Source organism: Nelumbo lutea, chromosome 4, assembly GCF_056320005.1.
Source record: "Nelumbo lutea isolate HS-2025 chromosome 4, American lotus-T2T, whole genome shotgun sequence".
Lineage (NCBI taxonomy): Eukaryota > Viridiplantae > Streptophyta > Magnoliopsida > Proteales > Nelumbonaceae > Nelumbo > Nelumbo lutea.
This window is the reverse complement of record NC_142687.1, coordinates 55,647,041-55,673,729: the sequence shown is the minus strand read 5'-3', so window position 1 is coordinate 55,673,729 and position 26,689 is coordinate 55,647,041. Positions and strand designations below refer to the sequence as shown.

Here is a 26,689-nt window from a genome sequence, read left to right as displayed (position 1 = left end):
GGATGCCTCCCCATAGAAGTTTTTATGCAAATAGTTAAAATCTGGGTGGAATACTAGTTTTCCTTAAAAGTTTCTAGTCAAAGTTTGAGTTTGAAGATGTTGGGAAGGTCTTTGTTAGAGAACATTAACCTATTGGAGGACCTCACCTAACAGGTTAAGCTTTTAGGTTGAATGGTTCTTTGAGATAGTATCAGAGCGATTTTGACCAAGTGGTCTAGCATTTGATCCTCGATACCCCATTATAATTAAATAGGTTTCAGCACATGGTATGGGTGGGCTTGTGGTTGTTCACGTTTCAAGCCCAATGGGCTTTCGTGTGGTGAGGCGTGTTAGAGAATATTAACCTATTTGAGAACCTCACCTAACAGGTTAAGCTTTTAGGTTGAATGATTCTTTGAGAGTCTTGATCAGCTATTTTTAAATTGAGGAAACTTTTAACTGGCCTCTCAGTAATAGTCTCCAAATTAATTGATTAGAGTCAAGCTCTGGATTGATTACTGCTTCAAACAGTTGTTGTAACTTTTGGAGGTTCCAAGAATTATCGCTAGTCAGGAGGTCAACCACCAATAAGGTTTGAAGGCTAGTTGAGGGTTTAACTTGGGGGAGTCTCCCTAGATGGTTGGCATGCATGGATTGTGGGGAGCTTGTAGTGATGTTCCATATTTCATTAGCCATAACACATTTGGTTTTAGCTCTTATAGAAGCCCATGCACCTAGATATCTTCACCATAAGGAACTGTTATAGCCTTTTTTAGCTCCAAATACACTGGTTCTAGCAATGTATTTAACTTGAATCGTTGAAACCCATGATGAACTTTTGCATGTAAATGGTCTCCAAATCTATTTGTTGAATACTGCTTTATTCATTTGGGTTCCATATCTGAATCCTAGTCCCCCTTCATTCCCTTTGACAAGCATAACTTAGACCATGCAGTCGAGTACCCCGAGCCATTATTCTTGTCATGCCACCAATAGTCTCTTACAAGTTTCTCCATCTTTTTGTGTGTTTGGGATGACGAAATTGTGGTTAACGTTGGATACATTGGAATTAATTAAAGAGATGACTTTATTAGGATGGATCCACACACTTGAGAAAGGAGTTTAGAAATCCATGAGTTGATACATGAGCTTACTTTTTTCAACCAAGGGTTGCTGGGATGTGTTGACCACACCTTTGAGCCCAATCTAGACACTAAATATTTAAAACCCGATAGAGGATTTTTATTACAAATTACATTAGACAAAAATTTCTAGTGATGGTGAGGAACATTCCTAATGAACACCACTAAAGACCTTCCATAGTTTATTTCTTGGCCTGACAGAAGTTCAAACCAAGGTTTTTAAAACCAACCTGGAGAACAAACCGGTTAGGGGATCGGTTCCTGGGTCAAATGGTTTAGTCCATTCTGACAAAAAAATAAAAAAAATGGACAAAACAGTTGAAGGGTTCAAACGATTCAACCGCTTGGGCCAGCGGTTTGTTGACCAAATCAACGTTTTTTTGCAAATATCCAGTTTTGAGAAAAAACGGAACCGCTCACCTGATCGGTTCCCAGTTTTCCCAGTCCGACCATCCAGTACACTCTGATTTTGAAAACCATGGTTCAAACTTCGTAAGAATTTGGTTCAAGGCCGGACTTGAGAGAGATCATCCTTGCAAAACAAAATGACATCATCTGTGAATAAAAGGTGGTAATTGCTGGATTGTTCCTACTAATTCTGATGCCAGAAATTTCCCCTTCATTTGATGCATTATTGATGAATTGGGTGAGTACTTTAGTGAAGAAGATAAAGGGATAGGGGATAAAGGGCCCCCTTGTTTGAGCCCTCCCTTTAGATGAAAGTGATTATGGGCTTCTCCCTCTAACTTGATGGATTATGTTGGTGTATCAATACATTGAGAAATCAGATTTCATCATTTTGGCCATTACTTCTCTTAGAAATTTCCATTTCATTCTGTCAAAAGCTTTAGACATGTCTAGTTTGATTACAATGAAACATTTGCCCTTCCGGTTCTCATATGGTGAGTGATTTTTTTTCACTCTTAAGATATTGTCAATGATCTATCTATTTTTAAGAAAACCAAATTGAAAGGGTGATATGGCATCTTGGAGGATTTCTTGCATTCTTGTAACTAGCAACATGGAAATTATTTTGTATAAGATATTAAAAAGGATGACGGGTTTATAATTAGATACATCCATGAGTGAGCTACACTTTGGGATGAAGACAAAGTTTGTATTATTTTCTCTTTGGAGAGTTGCTCTGAATGAATGAAATCAATGACCATCTTAAAGATTTCATTTTTGATAACATCCCAAAAGTATTGATAAAAGTAAGCAGTGAAACCATCCAGCCTTAGAGCTTTGTGAGGGTTCGTTTGTTTGATTATGAGATGGAGTTCCTTAGTATTGGGTGGGACCATCAATGAATGTTTGTGATTTTGCCCAATTTGTGGGAGGGTAAGAGATGTTAATAGGACTGGATCAAAAAATTCTAACTCCCCTCCTATTTTGTAGATAATATTAAAAATGCCTTAGAAACTTCCCTTTTATTGGATGTCCATTGGCCTTTTGAGCTCTTGACTTAGACATTACTATTTTTGTTACTTTTTGCTTTGTGATTTGATGAAAGAATTTTGTATTATTGTCCTCTTCCTTTAATCAAAGTTCATTTGATTTGACTCTCCATAATTGTTCTTCCTCCGATAGCCACTAATGGTATTGTTTTTAAAGTTATTGTAATTCAAAATTAATTTGATTCAGGATGTAAGACTTGTTTAAGGTGGAGATTTTACCTAAGGTGGTTTTGGATATGTCAATAATAGACAAGATTCCAACTTTTGAGAAGCTTTTTGCATTCCCTAAGCTTGGTAGTGGCTTTGTATCATGGATGCCTAGGAACCATAGTTGACCAAGCCTCCTTGATAATTTGTTCAAAATGATTGGAAATTAAACTATGATCTGAATTTCTATCTACTAGGGTGTGTGTTTAGCTTTATAGGATTGTGGTCCGAGAGATGATAGGAAGATGATGCAAGGTAGTTTTTGGGAAGAGTTGCACCAACTAGAAGTAGCTAAGATATGGTCCAATCCTTCCGGTACCTAGTGGGATCTCGTCTAGCCATTGGACCATGTAAATGGAGGTCTTGATTAGTCAAGGTCAGTTAGTTGGTAGTGAGAGATGAAGTTCTTCATATGTTGTGAGATCTTAGGGTATCTTGTTTTTATTTTCTTTTATCTTGGCTAAGATATATATCACTAATATCTCCCATCAAGAATCAAGGTGCTTGGGTTGTGTTTATGAGGGAGGAACGGGAGGACCATTCAACCTTTCTTTGACTTCTCTAGGAATGTTCATAGAAAAGTAGGAGATGCCATGAATTGGAGGGGGGATTATTTGCTATGAATAGGTGAATGAGGTGGCTGGTGACCAATAAAACTTGGACTTTATATTATTAGTCCAACAACAAGCTAGCCCACTCGATTGTCTAGTGACCTCCTTGTATATTGAGTTTTGAAAAATGAAGTATGGTTCCTAAGGCTTCACTACTAAAAGGGTTGAGATGTTCTAACATAGAAATAGAATATCAGGTTTCTCCTTCTTGCACAAGTTCTGATGGCCGTAATTAATAGTCTTGGGGTTTTTGGTGAACTTTTCTTTCCTTTGATGAATTCTGAGTGCAAAAAAATGTTGTTTTAAATTCTGAATTCTGAAAATTATCAAATATCCATTTTGACCCCATATATGAGAGTTTTTGTTTGTCTTTTTGGGGGTATCATTGAAAAACAAAAAATTGTATGATTGCACTTTAAGAGATAAGAGGAAACGAACAACCATTTTTCTCTTAAAGTTAAAAGATTTCTTTTAAGATATAAGAGTTAAGAGGAAACGAACAAGCATTTGGTGAGAATATGTGCTACTTTGTTACCTGTACGTGGTACAAAGATATTGACAACTTAAAATTTTTGCAAAAAGTTCCTGCAATCAGCGATAATTATAAACAACCTTTTGAGCATCTCCTTCAAGCCAAATATAGTTCAGGTTCAGATCTGAAGCAAACTGCATGCAGTCCTGCTCTACAAGCATGTGCTTCTGTGACCTTAGGATTTGAAGGCTTTGTTCTTACAGCTCTTGCACAAACCAAATAGCCTTTGTGATTTCTCAAAACAATGTCCAAGCCAGAAATATTTGGACCTTGGCCACCATCCACATTATTTTATTTTGATAAATGTATGCAACACCGTCTACATTTATTGTGATTCCTCTTGACAATCTTTCATACTTCTAAAATGCATGTAACACTCTCTCATGTATCACAATGCAAATGAAAACTAAAGTAAACGAAAACAACTAAATCAATTCATTGGCTAATGATGCTAACTAACTAAAACCAAAATAAACAACGTCAAATTCTCTATTAACGTTTAGCCTGCAATAAAAGAATATTTCAAATTTAGTGTTAGGATCAATTCTGGCCCTGAGTCATAAAACAGAGGGGTGAAAGGTGTTGGGTTTAGGCAATTTTGGTATCATTGAATTCAGAATTTCAATCTCTACGTGTCTATTGGTTTCATTGGGTTAATTTGGCGGTTCAAAGCAAAAATTCATAAAATACCCCTAGCTTGACTAAGAGATTGGTTGAAGCTTGAAGATTAAAGTGCTATAGAGAGATTTAAGGGTGCAAAAATGGGGTGCCTACAACACTATTTATTGATTAATTTAAGCATGGAATCAAGAATTGGAATGGCCCATTTTGATTCCTGCCATTTGGTTGAGTGCCATTCTAAGCAGAATGGGATTACCCATATAGGGGAATGGCCATTCCCGACCACTCTCCTTCTCGTTCATCATCATCTTCTTCTTCTTCCTAATCAACCACTCCCATTCTTTCCATCGCCGCCAACCCCATCTTCTCCTTCTAGTTCAATTGCCCCTCTTCTTTCCACTACCACCAACCCCATCTCTAGTGAGGTAATTAAGACCACTGCCAACCATTCTTCTTCTTCTTCTTCTTCTTCGCCCCTCTTCTTGCTACCGCCATTCCCCTCTAAAGATGTTTATATTTTTTTTTTATGATCTATAACTATGAAAAGTTATTTTTATTTGATTGTTGTTTTTTGAAGTTCTTTTAATAGGGGCAAAATTGAATATTCTGGTTGATTTTGATTATGACTTCTACTTGAATCAAACAATAACAATTGGAATCTGATTCCTATTCTGAACTGAACCAAATAGGCGTCAAGAATAGGTGATTCTGATTCCATCCTTTCTTATGAACCAAATGGACCCTTATTGTATTTTTATTATAAATTTATTTTCAATAATTATGTGTTTTCCTATAAATTTTCAATAATTATTGGAGATTAAACCATTGTAATTTATTAGGGATTAGACTATTAAATTAGCTAAAATTAATTATTATTTTTGTATTATAAAAATTTATTAAAAGTGGTATACAAAATATAAATAATTATAAATTATTTAAAAATTAAAATATAAACAAAATTGTCTACTCTTGTGTGTTTTTATTGTTGCACTTTCACTTAATAAAGCTCGTATATCTTACAAGTCCCTGGTAGTTATTTCTAAAAGGATGAATTAGTAAAGGAACTTGTGAAGTTAATATCCATATACAGAAATTAACAATCCATAGTGGTTAACAAGGGAGAATAATAAATCAGAATAAGTTTAACATACATAAGGGCTGGTTTCATCAGAAGTAATGTCGACCCCTTTGGTAGTCAAAATCAGGCAAAAAGTAGCAGGAGATTGAACTTATTAACAGTCAAATCCCAATTGTATAGTAATCCATGAGAAAATGATCAACAACTATGTTGGCATGAAGTACAGAGTACTAATTCTTCAAGCAATGCAATTTTCTGGTGGTGAATTCGGCTTCAGTCAAGGGAAAGCCCGTTCCAACAACCTTTACAACCTTGTATTGTAAATATTTCCGTAGTTATGTGATTTATTTTATGGAAGATGTTCCCAATGCAAGGTTGCAAGGGGCTGCTCAAAGGGTGCGAGCATCGACCTGCCTTGATAGAAGCCAAACTTTTTTCCAGTGTAATAGCCAGCTATTTTGGACTAGCATTTTATTAGTTATACAATCTTTTTGTTATATATTGTTTATATTTTGGTATGGTCAATTGCAAACTTCTACTGCTTATATATCATTAACACCTGTCTAATCTTGACTGTATATTCTTGTGGCATGAGATGAATTGTGATTAACAATGAACAATGGTATTTGTTCTTTAAGAAAACCAAATTATTGCTCTTGATAACCTTGAGTTTACTATGACTCCAATGCCATTGAACTTTTTTGTTTACTGCATGGTTTTAAAAAATGACTCGGAAGCGAAACCATTCTGGTCACCAGTTTCCAGGTTGATGGTTCGACCATCCGGTTCGAATGACGGCCTATTCTAAGAAAAAAATAAAAAATAATTAAAAATAAAAGACAGCGAAAAACCGTTAAATAGGTTGATAGGTCAATGGTTTGACTGCCTAGGTCAACGGGTCATTGACTGATTTAATGGGTTTCTGCCAAGAACCAGGTTTGGGGGTAAAATGGAACCGGTTGCCTAAATGGTTTCCAGGCCAAATGGTCCAATTGTCTGGGTCAACGACGGTTCGAAAACCATGGTTTATTGTTCAAAAAAAGAAAACACTAGATATGAATTAAAATTTAGATTCCAATATACACACCAACCTTTTTTTTTTTTTGAGTTTCTGCATACACCAACTCTCATTGACAGATGTACATTAGATGGCTTGGTAATTTGGCAAAAAAGTATAATGGATTTTTAGGTTCTTGGTTAGAAAAGCTAGAGCTAATGCTGATTTCCTGAATGCCTTGTTCAATAGAGCTATCTATTGATCACAACCAAAGAGGAGATATTCTATACTTTAGAGATCAAAAAGCATATGAAACACAACCACAAAACATATAAAAATAAAGAAACCCAAAAGCTAGTGGCTGAAATTGTGATCTTGTTCTTTCAACAGTGGAGAAAAAAGTAGTAAAGGTGTAAAACGGGTCGTGCCGCCCTCCCCTGGGATAACTTGGGAGATTAGCCCGAGATGGCTCACGACCTAAACTTGTTTGGGCCCGTATCATGCCGTGGACTGGGCTGGTCCATAGGCCAAGCCTTGGGCCAAGCTAGGCCATGGACTGGACCAAAGCTATTTATTTAAAAAAAAAATGAAAAAAAAAACTTAGAATTTTAATTTTATATGAATTTTGATGTATACAATTGCTTATATATACAATAGTTAAGTAAATTAGTATAATAAAATTGAAAACAATTGTTTATTTTATTAATATATTATATACTATATATTATTATATAATTATAACTTATATAATATATTATAATTATATATAAATATATATAAATAATAGGGTAAAATACAAAAACCTCCCCTATACCTTTTAGAAAATATACAACTACCTCCCTTCCTAGACAAAAAAGCCTACCTAATGTATTTGTTTTTTCAAAATGCCTATTTTACTCGTATATCTATTTATTTAAATGTAGATTTATTAAAATATCCTCCAAAACACTATTCATTTTCTTAAGGGAAATTGTCTAAAACTCTGCCATGAGTTTTCAACATTTCTCTTAAACTCACCACAACTTTTCAAAATGTCATCAACTCACCATATCACTAACTTGATGTTAAATAAACTAACGAGTGTTAATATATTACCATTTTAATCTTCATAGAAAATATAAAATATATACAAAATAAATTAACGGGTGCTAATATATTACCATTTTAATATTTAGACGTGAAAAAAAGAAAAAATTCAAAAAAAATATTTTCAAATATAAAATACTTAAAAACATAGAAATTACAAAAAAAAAATATAGAAATTGCAAACAAAATAAAAAAAAAAAATTGTTTTCAAATTATAGGAACTATAGAAATTGAAAAACAAAATCTGAAAGTAAAAATTGTAGAAAACACCAAAAATTTATAGATTGTAGAAAACAGAAAAATATAAAAAGAAACATTGGAAATTATAACAAAACATTAAAAATGCAAAGAAAACAAGAAAATTGAAAACTGAAAAAGACCATTTTTTCTCTAACTCACCATTCAAGAGTAATTTGGTCATGAATTGTTATTTATGCTGACATGGACACCTCTATTAAGAAGCATTAACGGTGCAATAACAAAAAGTGAATTTTGTAAAATAAAAACTTAATGGCATGGTGAATTTTAGACATTTTGAAAAGTTGTGGTGATTTTAAGAGAAATGTTGAAAAATCATGATGAGTTTTAGACAATTTCCCTTTACTTAAGAACTAGAGTCACCAACCTTTTCATCCATTTGGGAAGGTCAATCCACGACACGTCATTCCTGGAGTAGCAGAAGTAGGGGAATCATCCCACGAGATTGCAGCCTCTCCATGGGTTGGTCAGTGGGGGCCTCACCGCCAAACTGCAAGCTCTCCGTAGGATGGCTACTAGCCAGTTGACCTCACGTCTACCTTGCTTTGTCTCCACTCCAACAATTAAACAGAGTGAGAAGTAGGACCGTCATCACTCGTAGGTCGCAACAGAATAAAAGGGCGGGAAAAGATCACTACAAGGAAGGCCATTGCCCATTGGAGTTAAATATATATTCCAATCTAATGGCATGAGAGTGTGTGGTTCCTCCCCTCACGAAAAAGGAAGGCGGCTTCTTGCCTTACAAAAAAAGGAGCCATGCTCAAAACCTTCACGGAAAAGGAGTGTGTGGCTCCTCTCAATTAGAATTGTTCATGGGCAGGGTAGCCTGACGGGTTGGCCCGGCCCCTAGATGGGCTTGAACACACATTTGAGCCCACGGGCTTGACCTCGGGCCTAAAAGCTCGAGCCCGATTATGTTGCGGGCCAAGCTCGAGATTTGTCAAAAAAGACTAACCCGGCCCGACTTATAGGTTAAACCAAAAATCCTAGCCCTAAATATCCTAACCCCTCTCTTCTCAATCATCTCTTTCTCTTAGTCTTAGCCGCCAAACCTCAGTTCTCACTTCTCAGTTTTCACAGTCACAACCTCTCACTCTCAAGCAGACAGAACCGACAAGCACTCATTGGCGCAACTAGTGAACTCCAGTGGACCGGTGGTGAGTCCTTCCCCCCCCCCCTCTCTCTCTCTCAGAATCTCATATGCAAACTCAAGTACCGGCAAAGCGACGAACATAGGCATCGGTGGTGGTGGTGAATAGTCATCATTTTAAACTCTCAAAACCCTACCCGAGCCTAACTTTCCCCTTCCCTCTCTGTTCATGTCTTCTCAAGTGTTTTCTTCTCTGATAAATGGGCCAGCAGTTCTCACTTCTCATTCTCAGTTCCTTGTTCCCTCTCAATTGTTTTTCTTCTTTGGCAATCTCCAACGAACGTAGGCTAGCAGCTACAACCCTCCTTTTTCTCATTATTTTCTCTAGTGAATTCAGCACCGAGGAACAGTCGCGCGAACTCAGCACCGGTGACCATCTTTCTGTTAGGTCGGGCTTCGGGCTCAGGGCCGGGCTTTGGGCTTTTTATTAGGGCCGGGCTCGGGCCCAAGTTGTAGGCTTGTTGGTCGGGCCGGGCTCAGGCTCGGGCCTAACAAAACCCTGTTTATGAAGAGTAAAAGCCCAGCCCATGAACAGGTCTACTCCCAATCTAATTGCTCAAACCTCTCATGAAAAAGGTCGAAGTCAAAGGAAAAACAATAAAAAATTGGAACTATACCTGCCTAAAAAAGGTTTAAGCAAGGAAGGAAGTGGGAGCAGGGATGTCTGAAACCAGAAACGATGGAAAGAGAAGTAGAAGGAAGAAGAATCGGAAGGTGGGTTTCAAAAACGTGCAGGAGGAAATCATCTTCCTAATCCTTGTGTAGTAAAGAAAATGACTAAGAAATTGAGTTCTAAATGGTTAAATCAATCTATTTGTTAGCCAATCTTTCAAGCTTTGCCTACAAAAAGCTCTTCGTCTTCTTCAACGTTGAAGGATATCCAACGATGAATTTCTTGTGGAACCCAGGACCAATGGAGTACGACGTGGAAGTGGAACCCAGGATTGGAGATCTCTTCTTCTCTTAACGCTTTTCCTTAGTCCTCATTTGCACCCAAATGCTAAAACCAATAAAATTTAGAGAACAAAATGTTTGAGAGATGGAAAATCTCACTTGGTGCTTATTCGAACCTCTGTTCTTCCATTTGCACATCAGGGGAAGAAGATGAGAGGAAAATTTTGTATTTTTTTCTATAAGTTTCAGTCACATTTTAAGATGACGTGGAGGATTGTTATTGGAGGTTGCATGTAGGTGGAGTGAAGGGTCCATACAATGCGTCCTAGAGAGAGATGATGGCTCTAGTTCTTACTTTGGAAAGTATTTAAATAGATAGGCATTTAACAAAACAAACACATTAGATTCATAGATTGTCTTGTCTGTCTATGAACAGAGGTGGTTGCATATTGTTTAAAAAATAAAGGGCAGATTTTTGTTAAAATGCAAACAGAGGGGAGGTTTTTATGATTGTCAGAAAATTCAGGGGAGGTTTTCGTATTTTATTCTAACCACACAGCCCACTCGGTTGTGCCATGCCGGCCTAGCCTGTGGACCTAAAACCCCATGCCCAAAATGGACCACATGATTGTGCCAGGCCTGGCACGACCTATGGACCGTTGTGCTAGGCCATGTCAGACCTGGCACAAAAAGGTATCTTGAACTCTCAAAAATAAACACTTATGTTATCTCCCTTCTCATGTATTCTTGAGATCATTCCACGAAATAAAATCATCACGAGAGAATGCAATCATTGGAAAATTTAAATATGTTATTTGCTGTCCATGTGAGAAAACCATCACAAGGAGATGTTTAGTTACCTGAGAATAATCTCATAAATACATGAGAAGGATATTTCTGGTATTGCATAATGACGGATGGACCTAAGTGTGTTTTACAAAATTCAGGGTGCTAAAATATTACAATTGAAAGTTTTCTGTCACTACCCCAAATTACAGGGTATCTATTTATAATTTACCCTAATTCTAATCGTATCACTATTAAAATTTGCACATAAACATTTATGCTTAAAACTGAATTTCGTGGTTTTCAAAACCGGACTGGACTAGATGGTCAGATCGGAAAAATCGGGAACCAGTTAGGTGACCGATTCTGTTTTATCCCAGAATTATTATTTCCCCCAAAACCGTTTATTTGGTCAGCAAACTGCTGATCAACGGTTTGATCGGTTTTTATTTTTTTATTTTTTTATTAGAATGGGTCATCCGTTCGGTTCTAACGGTCACACCGTTCGACCTAGGAACCGGACCCTAACCGGTTCGTTGTTCGGATCGGTTTTAAAAACCTAGTTGAATTTAAATCGAAGCACGGAATAAATTTCCTTCTGCAACTGTTTATATTGGCTTCATGCTGATTCTAATCGATGGCCGCCGGAGCTCTCCTTGTCGCCGCCGATGGAGAGAGGGTTCGGTGGAAGGAGGAAAACTTCCAGGGAAAAAAATCTCGCAGTATGAGGTTTGGGGTGTTATGACCGGTTCGTGTCCGGTTGAACCATTGACGAGTTCACGCGTCCAGTGCACAGAACGCATGCATTGGTTGCTGCTGAAACCTCATCAACCATAGCAGCAGAGTCCTCGGGAGCATCAAAACCAGCAATTGGACAATACTCTTCCCTTCTCTGCCTCCAAACTTTCTTACTCGGCAACATCCATGTCTAAATATTTCTGGGATTCCTTACATTGATCAATGACAGGATTCTCGACCTCAACCTCAAGTTGTAATGAATCAGTGCGGGAACTTGACTCCAGAACTCCATCGCATTTCTCAGATCGCCCTGTGAAATAACTTTATTATTATTATTTTTTTTTCGATAGATCGACTCTGTGATAACTTAATAGATCAAATATTTCGATCAAATTTGATTCCTTCAATTGCTGAAGCCTGAAGGTGAAGGGTATGGATATCCAAACCAAATATCGCGTAAACAGATCGGGTTAGAATTCGAATCGAATTGATATCCGATCCATTTGTAGCCCGGCCGTTATTAGGAAAAGGCGCTCTAATTGGATTTAATCTCCCCACTCCAGTCCGATCTTCCTTCTTTCTTCACCTCCATCGCCGCACAGAGATTATATCCCCTTTTCGGCAACCATTAGCCAGCCTGCGTTGATACGTTCTCTGGCAACATAGGTACGGCATTTAACGGCTTCTTGTTTTGTTTTTTCCTTTTTGTTGAAACTGGTTAGACTAAGAGCTCCTTGGCGAGGTGCTCTTGTTTTTTTCTTTTTTCTTTTTTTTTTTCTTTTTTTTTCTTCTTACAGTACTTTCGTTGGGTTTGCTGATTTCTATTTCCAGGATAATGATTGTTGAATGCTCTCTGAGTTTTCGCTTATAGAGGTGTTCTTTTTTTATTCCTTTTGATATTGTTTTAAGCCCTTTGGATGGTGTTCCAACAATATTTACATTGATTTACATAAGCAGTGCATGAGACCAATTTTTTTATCTTCCCTTCTCTGATATCGGAATTATTTGCTTCACGACTTCTCTAGGAATGCTTTTGATCTGCAATTGTTTTTGATATGTTAATGAAATTCTATGCTCTGTTTTATTTATTGATAAGGGAGTGAAGAATTGAAAACTCTAAAATTCTGGGTCCAAACCCTTTTGATGTGATACGACTAAAAGTGGCTTTGAGCAAACACCAGTTATCATAAGTTGATAAAAGCTTTTAATTCTCGTTAGTGGGAATGCAGGAAATTTTGTATTCCAATGACATAATCAGGGCTAGTTGAGACTTCTGTTTTGGTAAATGACCAATTGAGACTTTGGGCTCAACTGAAACAAGTGGAAGCTTTCTTAAAGGGCTGGCTGGAAACAAGCGAATGAATGCCATTAGATGCAAGGAGTAGAAGTTCCTCCATCAAGATAAGGCCAAGACCATTAACTAGACAATGGAGCCTGACAGGCACTAGTGATACAAATTGGACTTGCCATAATAGACCCAGATTATAATTCAACCATTTCGACAGACAAAAATGTCAAGAAAAGTACAACCTCTCCACTATGTAAATATCATCAACAAAACAGAGAGAAGTGAACTGTTTCAGTACCATCAACTTGGGCTTCATTTGATGTGTAACCGCCATCATTTTTTTCTAGCATACTCTTTCTCCATTTCGGAGGATGGATGACACATTGTCTATGTTGGTTACTTCCAATATGGAGATCTCCACTAAATAGAGTTTCTTCAATAAAGGATTTTCCTATACTAGAATTTCTAAGGCAAACCACCTTGAAAAGTAATAACAATCATAACTAGTCCCATGTGCATCCATCATTATTCATCTTCTTTTTATGGAAAATCTTATAATAGAGAGAAAATAAAAAAAAAAGAAAAGAAAAGAAGACTTGTATTTCCCCAAAATATAGAATGAGAATTGGAGATTTCTTAGGGGAGAAATGTGTTTGCATTTCTGAACTTGTTTTTTCTTTTATCTTTCTCCTTTCTGAGACTTTTATTCAGATGGGACAACGTCTGAGGTTACCCTAGTTAAAAAAAAAGGAGACTCAAAAGATCATAGATTCATTTAATAGACTAGAAATCTCTGTTTTAAATATATTCCAAAAAACATTAGATATGTTTACATATAGATTAGAAAGATATGTGGTGAAACAATTGTATCTATACCAAAATATATTTCTTGTTATGTTTTGAATAAGGACCAAAACATTTAAAGAAATAACATTTTCTTTTTGATGGATAACTTTTATTAAGATGGGTTAAAGAATAAAATAGGACTAAAAAATTTTTCTTAGTGTTAGGTTAAAAAATTAATACATTACTTTATTATTATGTGTTTTTCACATAGAAATAATCCAAAGAATTATGATCAATTGTTCTCATTCTGTGAATCAGAAATATGGTTCTCAGGATCATTGTGCAACAAGGGGTACTCATTTCAAGCCTTGGATCGGGTTTCTAATTTGCAACAGTTGATAGGATCAGTGTTTTAAAAGGCGTGGGAGGTGTACACTTGCAGGCGAGGTGCCCCCAAAATCTGAGGCGTATGCCTCATGCACTCTTTTCATAAGGTGTGCTAGAGGTGTATGCCACATGTGCTTCACACACACCTCATATAAAAAGACAAAAAAAGAAAAAAGAAAAAAAAAACAGGAAAGGAAAGGAAAGGACAAGAAAGAAAGAGAAGAAAAAAGGGGAAAAAGAAAGAAAAGAAAAGGGAAAGGAAGGGAAGAAAAGATAAGGGGAAAGAAAATGGACCAGGGGTGGAGCCCCTGGACCCCTTGGCTGGGGGGCTTCGCCACCCAGATCCCCCTTTCAACTGGTGCTATGCATTCTTCACTCTTCTTAATATAAAAGATTTTTATTAAAAATAAAGAAAAATGAGATCCTCCTTCCTCTTCTTCCTCCTCACCTCCTCCTCTTAAGGAGGCTTACACCTCCTTGCCTTTTGATGTGAATTGGATGGGGTTTTGTTACTAGTAGCTTAAAATTTAATCTTTTCCTTTTTTTTTTTTTTTTCTAGTGCATCTTGTTGTTGTTCTGTTTCTGTTTCTTTTTCTTTTCCATGAACCATGTTTTCACTCCCTTGTCTTATGATTTTTCAGTATACTTAATTTTAATTACAAATCACATGTTAATGATAAGAATGCTCTTCGATGTGATTTTTAATTTCGAAGAGACTATTGTTGGGGAAGCCTCTTGGTCTTTGTGCACGATACGTTTTTTATCTATGTTTTTCCTTTTATCTTTTAAAGCATGTAGCAATTGGTATTTAACTATGCATTCAGAATTAAGGATAACTTAATGGTTTAGAAATTTGAAGTGTGCATTTAATCGGTGAACCCTGTACAATAATGAATCAAATGCTTATCAGTAAGGTTATGAAGTTTGAGACTTTGAGTTTATGTTTGTAAGTTACATCTACCAAACTGAATGCCCAAGTTACATGGGAAGCAGCACTTGGTTTGTCACTCACAAATTTCCATGATTCCACTTGGTGGTCCCATTCTAAATTTTTGTTCCTAGTTCCCTATAGAGAGTGCTGCTATGTCAGTATGTTTTCAATTACACACACCAGATGAAAGGGAATTATAAATGAAAAGTAAATCTTTTTTTTTCTGGTTTGTACTTATCTATTATGCATGGCACATTGGTAGCATGAATGATGTTTTCTAATACCCATAGCAGTTCCTATGAAGTCATTCTTGGGAACATAGGAGTAGCTCCAATAGGTGATAAAATGACAGAAAGTAGACTGAGATGGTTTGGTCATGTGCATAAAAGACCATCAGCAACACCCGTAAGAAGAAGTGATTTGTTGCAAATTGAAGGGGCTAGAAGGGATAGGGGTAGACCAGAAAAGGGACATGGGTAGTAGTAAGAAATGACTTAAGTGACAATAATTTACAATGGATATGACATTAAACAAAATGGAGTGGCAAAACAGGATTCTTGTAGCCCACCCCATATAGTTGGGATAAGACTTGGATGATGATGATATTGATGAAGAAACTTGATCATTTTCCTCTTACATGTCTGTGATTTCATTCACATGGAATCATTGGTCACGTCTATCTGGGATATTGGGAGGGGTAGACTGAGTATAGTACTAACCTTTGGCATCTTTTGTCACAAAGTGGATATTTTGGCTTGTGAAATTTCGGTATAGGTATGAAGACTTATTTAGAAGTTAAACTTCAGTAGGACCTTAACAATCAATTGAATCCTTTTTAGGGTTCATCCAAACTATTTTTTCTGTATTTAAAAATACCTGTAGAAGATTGGATAGTCATCTGACTGGTTCTAATGTAAGAATGACAAACTGAAATTGAATTTACTGATAAAGAAATGGATAAACAATGCTTCTGAATAAAGATCACTTTTGAAAATGATCCATATTGATTTGAGTTCCCATTATTGTCTCTCTGCTATCTGATGTCTGTTCTCTTTTGCCACATCTAGGGAAGAAAAATTGCTCCCTAGCCATCTTTGTGAATTCTTGTTGAGTCAATTTGCCAAGATTTCAGAATCCAGTTCAACATAAGAAGCCTTACCCTAATTAATCCAAGTCATGCAGGAAAAAGAAACATTGGAAGGATTGTGAATAAATGCAGTGTAAATAACAATAAAAAAATAAGTGCAGTACAACAGAAAGTGTTAAAAGGCTGTTTTCCTGGTTCCACCTGTCATGTTCTGCACTCCCAGAATTAGGTTCTTTAATTTTCCTATTTATATACCTATCTTTCCGCTTGCAGTAATGTACAATCTAATCCCCTCTGACCATTCTAAGTAATTAAGATCATCCAGAGGTATGACAGCCATAGGGAAGGATAAATCTATACCCCCACTCATCCCATTCTGCATTGAGGAAACACCAGATGTGGCAGAATCTTCAATACTCTTGGTAACTGCTTCAGGTTACACCTAACAGCCACACAAAAGCTGCAGGGCAATGCAGTCCCACACCACAACAGGTTTATTTTTCTTAGTCCACACAATTTCTCCCTTTCACACAATGTACTAATGCTGGAAATTACAGTACTGCACCAAGGAACTGTGGAGCAACCACCCTTCGGACCTAACAAAGCCCTACAATCGCCAAAAATTTCAATCATCTATTATAAGCATAATTGTCAAGGTGATGCCTAGTCGACAAGGTGCCCTTGGAGGCTCACCTCACCCGGTCACCAAGCAGTTTTGCATACTGTGTAATAAAATATTTTTATATTGTTATTTTTTTGAGATTATAATTATAAAATAAACATTATTAAAGAAAAATATTCATTTTTTGTGTTTATAAACTAATTTATTTTTATTATTTTCTTATTTGTTAGGGTTTAATCAACACAAACATTGCTAACTGCTGTATTGAACCGTCAATGACTTAAAAATCGGAACCATTAAGTAAGGGAAGAACTTAAAATTTTGTCTAATCAACACATTTCTTCTTCCACATCTTCTTCTTCTTCTCCTTCTTCTTCCACCTTTTCTTTTCTTCTTTTCCTATAACAAAAATAGGGGTTCAGCCCCTATATTTTTTGAATTTTCTTTCCTTTCTTCTTTTTCCTCTCATAAATATGTTGATTTTCTAGACTTAAACATGAAGTTTATAATTTTCTTATGAGAAGTATGGATAGTTATTAAAGAAAGTTGGTTATGGAACCTATGGAACTACCCTAGGGTATGTGATTTTTACTTAAAAAAATCCATTGCCTAGGCGACAAGGTGCCCCACTGTTGCCTAGGCGATGGAAGAGCAATTTACAGTCACTACTCACAGCAATTCATTCAATCACAATTACAGACCACTGTTAGTTTCTTTTGCTATCTGCACTCTTTGAACACAGTTTATTTGTTAGATTAGGCTTTTTTAAATTGCCTAGAAGATGTTCTATTTAATTGTGGAAGTTTTAAATCAGGCTATGTGTCCAACATAGAAGCTGGATGAGTAGGCTGAAGCCAACTTTGTTGGTTGCAATGGAGGCAGATATGAAATGGTTATAAACCCTCTGTTTCTATAGATTATGTTTCTCATGGGATGTTGGATTTATCAGATATTTGCTTGAAATTTCCAATCATCTTTGGGTGGTTCCCCCTGTCTTATGGTCGGGTTGTATCCAGATTTTCTCTCAATAAAACTCTCTTGATCTTATTATCAATGAAAAGAAAACATAGGTAGCATTTACAGGATTGCTGAAGATGGAATGTTTTGAAGCCTATAGAATAGGCTTTTGTTGTTTTGAAGCCTACAGAATAAAATGTTTGAATTTCATTTCCAGAGTTTGGACAAATGAGGAACCAGAAGTAGCATTTACAGGGTTGCTAAACCAATCAGCCCATACTATTTCTGTACTGGAGATGTCTTCAAAGAGAGTTGTTACTATTGTTGAAGTTAGACCATGATCAAAGAGATTGAGAGAGGGAGACATAGTTCACTTTTCAAACTTCTCTTGGAACAAATTTGTAAATTTGAGTAATGAAGGGATTGGATCTTCACCAAATAGAAGTGAGGATATGATTCCAGTGGCCTTAAATCTGATTCCTCCCTTGCTTTCCGAATTCCCCCACCCAAAGATACCTATAGTTTTTATTATATTTGATCTTTGTAGTTAAACTTTAGTTGATGCTTGGATACAAGGTTATCCAGTCTATAGTTTTTATGTCTTTTTTCTTTCTTTATTCATGTTTTCTTTATCTCTTCTATGTGAATTGAATGTCAAACTATATATCAATTTCAAAAATAGTAATTATAAGTCAAATTTTGAATTTTTTATCAGGGGTAAAATTGGAAATTTTGGTTAATTCTAACTCCAGCTTACAGATGAACTAAACAACATCAATTGGAATCCGATTCTGATTCCTGTCTGAATCAAACAAGCAGGGGAATAGGCCATTCTGATTCCAGTTCTGATCCTATCCCAGCCACAAACCAAACGGACCCATAGTCTTATCAGATTGGATTTGGATGTACCCATCAGTTCCATGGGTTATGGTTGTATCCATGCTCATCACCCTCTTTGTACCTTTGGTGGCCCTCATAAACAGCCTGCATCTTCAATATAGCCAAGCACCTGTGTAATTCATCAATTGAAGTGGTTAGAGCATAATAAAGTAGACTCAAACCCAAATATACAGATTCAGCTATTCTCTCCTCTCTTTTTGCTTTTCATATGCTGAAATTACTTTAAATAAATTGATATTCATGGTATTTAATCATTACTCTACTTTATTCTTTTCTTTTTTGTTTGTTCTAGAAAGGCATATGCTATGAAGAGGTTAAAGAGGTTTTAAGTTATGTTCTTCGATTCCTTTCAGGTCTAATTAACCTGCTCTATTACCATCTTAAACAAGAAAGGAGAAGGCTGGAGAGAGAAGGAGAAGAGAGGAGAGAAGAGAGAAAAAAAAGAAGTTTGAGAGCCAAAAGATTGGCCTGGCAGTGCCAGCTCTTGTATTATTAGGGTGATCATAAAATAAAAAGAAATTACAGTAGTTCCCCTGCGGTACTAATACTGAACATAAAACAGCCTTTTAACAGAATGAATTTTTAAGAAAATAGCTTTTGATGTGAAATTCAGATTCTGCAGTCTGAAGATTCCATCTCCAACACTGCTCTTGTTATTCATATCATCCAGGTACATGGAAATTACCTGTATTTGTAGTTTACTACTTATTCCTTGGAGGGTTATAGCAGCTGTTTCCTGGATTTCTATTAGGAATCATTTGGGCGTTCTTAGGAGTTAGAAGCCTTGGCTTTTATAGTTGATGTATTGGTGCTAGCTTTGTGATATCTTATGGTTTCCTCTCCTAAGTTTTTTGTTTGTATTGGGGCAGTCTTCTTTTTCTGTATTAACTGTAATTTTAACTCTTTCATTCTAATTTAAGTTCCATTCTAGCTTTGTGATATCTTATGGTTTTCCTCTCCTAAGTTTTTTGTTTGTATTGGGGCAGTCTTCTTTTTCTGTATTAACTGTAATTTAACTCTTTCATTCTAATATAAGTTCCGTTCTAAATGCCACAAAAAATCATACAGAACTCTGTTTCTCATTGTCCACACAAGCATAAAGAACAATTTTTATTTAAAAAGAAGGCACATAAAAGAATTCAATACTGGAGCTTTATTTTGTTTTCCTAATACTTTAAAACAGTTGTAAGGCAGCTATGCTGTATGGACAAGAGTTTTGAGCAATCAAGAAATGTATCCAAAAACTGAGTGTGAAATGTGTATGGTGAGATAGATGAATGGAAAAACTAGGAAGGATAGGGTTGGAAATGAAATCATTCAAAGGAACCTAGGAGTATCTCCAATAGGTGATAACATGAGAGAAAGTAGACTAAGATGGTTTGGTCATGTGCACAGTAAATGGTGAATTGGTGATGGTTTGGGTATCAAGGTCAGCCAGTTTGGCCAATGCCTTAGCTAAGCAGAATGAACAGGAATTACTTGTTGTGGTCACAGATGTAATCATGTAATATCAATGGTGATGATGAGTGGGGAGGATTAGCTTAATGCTTTCGTGAGATTCTCTGTATTTTGTACATAACCTATTCAAAGGTAATGCATTACCCAATGTTGGTATCAGGTATCTGGGGTCTTGGGAAGGGTAGACTGGAATACAGTCCTAACTTTTGGCATTTGTACATAACCTATTTCTTTTCATAAATTAAATAAGTCTTTAAAGACTGAGGTAGGCATTCAACCTCTAGAGCAACTGTCTTCCACTTGGTATACAATTGTAAATTTTATTTTACTACGGTAGGTGTGGGAACACTAATGGAAAATAAGGACAATGCTGGATCAACAGTTACTTAGAAAAGAATTTTCAATTTTTCATCAACCTCTTCCAGCCCATTTGGATTTTTTGCATTCAGTATTGCAACCATCACAAAGAATAGCAAGATAAAATGATCATTTTGTGCTGGACCATGTGTATATCTAGCCTTATACTACTATATTGCAGCAGACAAATCTAAAAAGAAAGGAGGACTAATGGAACCAGAATCTGTTGATACTAAACCTGCTGCTCCTAGGAAGGTTTGTTTTTATTCTCATATCGTATCCTATCTGAAAATGGAATGGTCTATTCTCTCCATGTTTTCTAATGAGTTATTTTATGTGCTACAGGTCAGATATGCACCAAAAGCTCCTCCTCGTAGAGCACCCATTACTGCTGCACCTAAAATGTAACATTATGCTGTCATATTGCATCTTGACATGGTTATTGGTTAAATCTGATTACTTACTTAAAACCATTTTTTGGTCCTGCCTGCTAACAGTGAAGAAGTTGAGGATGTAAAGGCTTCCCAAACAAAAGAGTTACTGCGGCGTGTCAATGTACTTTTGTTTTCTTTCTTTTCATTATAAGTATCAATTTCCTTGTGTTTGATGAATACTATGTTCCTTAAGTCTGTGATATGATTTACTATTGTGCATTTCTAGGAAAGTTCTGTTAAGGGAAGGCCTAAAATTGAAAGGAAATGTAAGTTATCTTCTACTGTTTTTCATATGATGATTTTTGTTAATACTGCACTAAGATTATAACTCCAATACCTTCTATCCTGGTTTCTGGTTACTTCTATCCTTCACTTCATGTTGGTAATAAAGTTAATTGTAGGATTTGATGAATTTCTCAATGTGACACTAATTTCTGTTGCATCTGTGTGGGTTTTATTATGGCTTAACCTAGCAGTACTTCTCTTCCATTCCATCTTCCCAATAGATTTCAATTTCTAGCTTTCATGCTCACTTTTCTATGCTTCCTTTTCCCCCAGGAAAATTTATATTTTTAATGATTACAAGAAGGTAATAATGTCTAAAAATGAGAGATTTCCTTTGGGAGCCTGGTGAAGGGAAGAAAGATCATTTGGTTAGATGGGATAAGGTGATGCAATTGAAGATTGAGGGGGGTCTGGGCATTGGAAATGTTAAGTTGAAGAACTCGGCCTTATTGAGTAAATGGCTCTGGAGATTTCCTAAAGAAAATGAGAGGCTGCAGACTAGAGTTATTTCAAGTATCCATGGGCTGTCAAACAACGGTTGGGATCCAGGCTGCTTACATAGAGCTACTATGCTGTTCCTTGGAAAAGGCTATCCATGACAATTTTCCTGTGTTCCTCAATCACATAAGGTATGATTTGGCTTTGGGTCAGAAAATTAGATTTTGGGAGGATATGTGGGTAGGGGAAGCCCCCCTTTCGGAGGTTTTTCCTTCTCTCTTTGAGCTTTCTAGTTTCAAAGTTAAATCTATTTGTGATTTTATCAGCTCTTCCTCATCCCTTTCAAACCTATGTTGGAATCTTGGCTTCACTAGAAATTTGAGAGAATCTGAAATTTCCAATGTCTCAGCTTTGCTTCTTCGGTTGAGTTCAATATGTTTGGGGGAGGGTGGTTCAGATTCTAGAGTGTGGACCCTTAGTCAGTCGGGCTTTTTTTCCTGTAAGTCCTTTTTGAATTCTCTTATCTCCACCACCCCCTCTCCTCATTTCCCTGTTAAGGAGATATGGTCTCAGCCCATCCCTCCAAAAGTAAGTGCTTTTTGATGGGAAGTGTTTAATGGCTCCATTAACACCTGTGATTTGCTTTAGAGGAAAAGACCAAATTGGTGTTTGTCCCCAAGTTGGAGCTCTTTATGTAAGTTGTATGGTGAGACTGCCTTTAATCTTTTGATCTCCTGCCCTTTTGCTACTTCTATTTGGGAGTGGTTTTCATCTCTTTATGGATGCAGTTGTCTTCCCCCTGATTGTCTGGAAAGTGTTTTTAGCTCTCACCTTTTCAGCTGCCCTAAAAGAAGAGGCAGAATTATGTGGAGATGCACTAGTGAAACAGTGATCTGGACAATTTGGGAGGAAAGGAATCTAAGAATCTTTGAAGACAAGGAAAGAAGTAAAGAAGCAAAGAAGCTGTGATTGAGGTGATTACTCTCGGAGTAGCGCATTGGGTGATTACTTTAAAGCTCTTTGCTGACTTTAAGGTTGAAGATTTCTTTAGATCGTGGGGAATAATTGCAGGTTCTTCGTCTAGAAGACAGATTGTTCATGAGGCCTGGTCTCCTCCATGTGTTGGGTGGAAGAAATTAAACTTTGATGGTAGTTGTATGGGCAATCCTGGACCATCGGGTATTGGTAGGGTAATTAGGGAAGAAAATGGAAACATTCTAACTTTGTACTCAGGTCCTATTCAGCATGGAGATGTGGTGAGATTAGAATTATTGGCAGCAGTCTATGGAGTAGATAAAAGATAAAGCTAAAGAAATGGGGATTACTAAGCTGATTATTGAAGGTGATTCAGAAGTAGTTGTGGGCTGGTTGAAAAAAGGGGAAGGAATCATATGGAAGTTAAGGAATGAATTCAGGAGATACAAGCAGATTTCTAAAGATATGAAGATCCAAATAAGATGGATTAGGAGGTCTGCAAACAGTTTGGCTGATGGTCTGGCAAAGCAAGGAACTCAAAGACACACTATGTTCTGGGCAATTCTGTAAATAGTGAATAGTTTCTGGGTGGCTTTGTTTTTGTGCCCACAAATCATTGTTGTATCTCTATTTTTTAATCTAATCAATCAATTTTGTGTTGTTGATAAAAAAAAAAAGTCTAAAAATGGTTGTGGGTTCAAAATTTCTAAATCATATCCAAAGGTTTGAACTTATCATAATATTTTACTCCATTTGATGATCTAAGATTAAGGCACCAAGTCTCTTAGTTCTTCATATTGTTTTTTTGACTTCTTCCTATTTCTCTAAATAATCTCATTGAGAGCATTGTAAGAATTTCTCCTTGTGTTTCAGTCTTTTAGATTCACTAATTAGGCTTTTGGGTATGTCACCCGTTCTATTTTGATTTGATAAGGGAAGATTTGTTGACATTCCTCTATTATGTGTTTTAACAATGTTCTCAAAGATGTGGCTATAGTTATCCAAATCATTGTAGCTCTTGATGTTTGAAGCTCGCCTCTCTTCTCAAATTGGTGTTACAACTAACTTATCATATGCTTTTTATTAAATCAATCTCTAAAAGGACAAATTAAGATATAATCCATCCCAAGAGTTGTATGCATGTAAGAGTTGTCTAACATTGGTATAATTCCATAACTTAAGAATCAAAGTTTTCTTGATCCTTCTCTTAAGCACAAAACCAGCTACTCAATTGAAATCATCATCTAATACAAAATTCTATCATATCAATTGATACTAAACTAATCACTTAGAAGATATCAATAAGAAAAAAGTTAATCACTTAGAAGATGAATTGGTCTAGTACCACGAAGTCAAGACAAAGAAAGTAAAATGTCAAAAGTTTCACCAGTAAGAAATTCTTGATAACAACTTTTCTTACTAAAGCAGAAGCTAAACAATAACAACACTTAGTTATGTGTTGGGCCAGATGTGTGGGGGAGGTTAAACTCATAAGTGGGACCTCATTGCTTATAGAATTCAATTAGTCAACCAATAGAATTCCAGGTTTGAGCCTCCTTAAGTCCATGCTATGTATTCTTAAAGGAAGGTAAATGCTAACAAAAGCATGGATTAGAGTAGGTAAATGGTACTACTTTATTGATAAATCAGATACCTGTTCTTATTTCTGGTTTTATTACTTTCAGCAGGACCTGCACAAGTTGCATTTGGTTTTGGACCTTCATCAAATTATTTTATGTCATATGGCTCTTCCAAAGTTGGTGCTAGTAGCAGTAAATACCAAGGTTTGGGTTCTGATGGTTAGAATGCCTCTTTTTGTGGAACTGAGTAACCAACAAGGCTAAGGCATATAACCCCTCTGATGCGTTTTTGTAGATGGAGTTCATTCATCAACACATAGAATGGACAAAGAATACAAAGAACCCTGGGTAAGCAAACACTGACCTGGCTCCATTCCCAAAATCTCATAATGTGTATTCCTACATTCTCTCTCTCTCTCTCTCTCTCTCTCTCTCTCTCATGCTATCTTACAGTTTCCCCTGATGGCTCTGTAGGACTACTACTCTTATTATCCTGTTGCCCTTCCTTTGAGAAGGCCATACTCAGGAGACCCAGGTAAGTTTGAGGCCATACTTAAGACATGATATTTCACTGCACCCATGGTAAAGAAATAGGTGGCACTGTCCTCAACTACATTAACTTTGTCACACAACTACATCTTTTGAGAACCTGTTTATAGTAGGCCAAAAGAAGTTCTCAAAAGATGCAGCATTTTCTTGATGCACAATGCTAGGCTGCTTTTGTTTCAATGTAAAACAGGTAGAATACAAAGTTTTTGCTATAGAAGGGGTGGGAATTTAACTGACAATTTTTAGTTAAAAATTTATTGTCTCTTTTACGTTGAAGCAAATGGTGAAAACCTTGTTGTAAGATTGCTCATGTTTAGCTCTATTACTTTCAGTACTTCTTGATGAGGAGGAATTTGGGGAGGCTTCAGAAGAAATTGCTTATGATGAAAGCTCTGTAAAGTTGGCTACAGAGCTTGACCTAATGGTTGGTAATCATAAAAATGCAAGATCAAATACAATGTTACTATTACAGGCAAGATTTAGAAACCTTTTAAATTCTTGTCCAATGATTGACAGGAGGAGAATAAAGAAGCAAGAATGATCTTCCTTCAGCTACCATCATCTTTGCCCCTAGTTAAGCGGTCAGCTACAGCAAACAATGATGGAACCAACAGTGGTTTGAAACAATTCAGAGATGGGGTTTCTTCAGAAAAGCCCTGCGAATTGGAAGAGTTGCCTGCTGGATTCATGGGTAAAATGCTAGTATATGAAAGTGGTGCCATTAAGCTAAAGCTCGGGGATACCCTATATGATGTGAGTAAGAGTAAATGTGATAGTTTTAATCTTGGATCCACCTCCATGGCTGCATGTTTCTTATTTTTGACCCAGATAGATTTAGTTGCTTTTCAGTATGCCTTTATTGGCTCTATATATAGACAAATAGTTCCAACCTTGATTCTTGAGTTCTCTTTGTAAAAGAAAAGTTAGAATATTTTTATACCTTTATTCCTAGGGGTGCTCATGGTTCGGTTAACTAAACTTTGGGTGCATTTTTCAAACCAAACTAGTATCACCTGTTTTTGGAAAACCGTGAACCAAAACCAAACCGAAGCCAATCGGTCAACCGGTTGATCAGTTCAGTCGATCGGTTTTTTCAGTTTTTTTATATTTATATTTACAATATTATTATAAATAAATACATAAATATATTATAAAAATACATATAATATATTATGTTATAAATATATTTATATAGACAATGTATATATTCATTTATAATATATAGATACTATGAAATATATATGAAAAACATAAATAAATAAATAAATATTATCTATAAATATACATATACCAGTCGGTTCATTTAACTGGAATTTTTTGTTTGGTTTCATTGATTTGGTTAGGATTTTTGGTTTTTGATGATCGTCCTTTTTTTCTTCTGCATCCCATTCTTTCTCGTTGTTGTGATTAGACATTCATGTTAATAAAAATGAAACATAAATTTTTATACTTGAATTTTTTATACTTGTAAAAGTCAAAATGTTTTGCAAGTCTTATGATATTAACCTGTAGGAAGATTAAATTGTAGCTGCATTTGCTCCTTGTTGCGATTTTTCTTGTTATCTCTGCTACCCAATAGGAGCATATTTTGTCCTTCCACCAAAAGTGTTCTACATTGTTTAATGACCAAGTCTGCCCAAACTAGGTACCAAAAAATATTGCAAGTATCTGAATTTCTGTTGTAAGAGTAAAAGTAATTCAGTTTTATTGTGATACAAGTAGTACATAATTTCTTGCTTTGCTTGCAGGTTTCCTCAGGCATGAATTGTGTTTTTGCTCAGGATGTTGTTGCAATCAATACTGAAGAGAAACATTGTTGCATTCTTGGTGAGCTCAACAAGCGTGCCGTCATAACCCCAAATATTGACTCAATCTTGAATGGTATGACTGACTTAGATTAGTTTTTGCTTGGTTACATGAGATTTTGGCTTCATGAAAGAAACTCAAGATTTAATAGTTGTTGAGGAAAACTGTATAGCAGCTTGGCAATGCTTTGTTTCTACCATTGTAGTAGCATGGACTTGTCCCGTAAAGCCATGACATTTCTCCTTAAGCTCTATTGTTCTTTGTTCCTTAACCATAAATAATAAAAATAAGTCATCGATTTGATTCAAGAAAA

The 26,689-nt window shown here is 36.1% G+C and overlaps 1 protein-coding gene across 6 annotated transcripts; it reads left to right on the top strand.

Annotated features, from left to right (window-relative positions):
* Positions 1-11,413: 11,413 nt before the first annotated feature.
* Positions 11,414-26,689, top strand: LOC148860711 (uncharacterized). Of its 6 annotated transcripts, none has more exons than XM_088985858.1 (12): positions 11,671-12,202; positions 18,848-19,164; positions 20,491-20,564; positions 20,655-20,713; positions 20,807-20,864; positions 20,970-21,009; positions 24,127-24,225; positions 24,317-24,369; positions 24,496-24,556; positions 24,903-24,994; positions 25,087-25,323; positions 26,319-26,689. In XM_088985858.1, exons 3-12 carry the CDS (start codon positions 20,520-20,522, stop codon positions 26,469-26,471), a joined length of 897 nt encoding a protein of 298 aa, XP_088841984.1. In that variant the 5' UTR covers positions 11,671-12,202; positions 18,848-19,164; positions 20,491-20,519; the 3' UTR covers positions 26,472-26,689. The 6 variants fall into 6 exon arrangements, with proteins under 6 accessions (XP_088841982.1, XP_088841983.1, XP_088841984.1 ...); XM_088985859.1 differs by having other exon boundaries at positions 11,731-12,202; positions 20,494-20,564; XM_088985861.1 differs by lacking the exon at positions 18,848-19,164 and adding an exon at positions 12,368-12,409 and having other exon boundaries at positions 12,091-12,202; positions 20,494-20,564.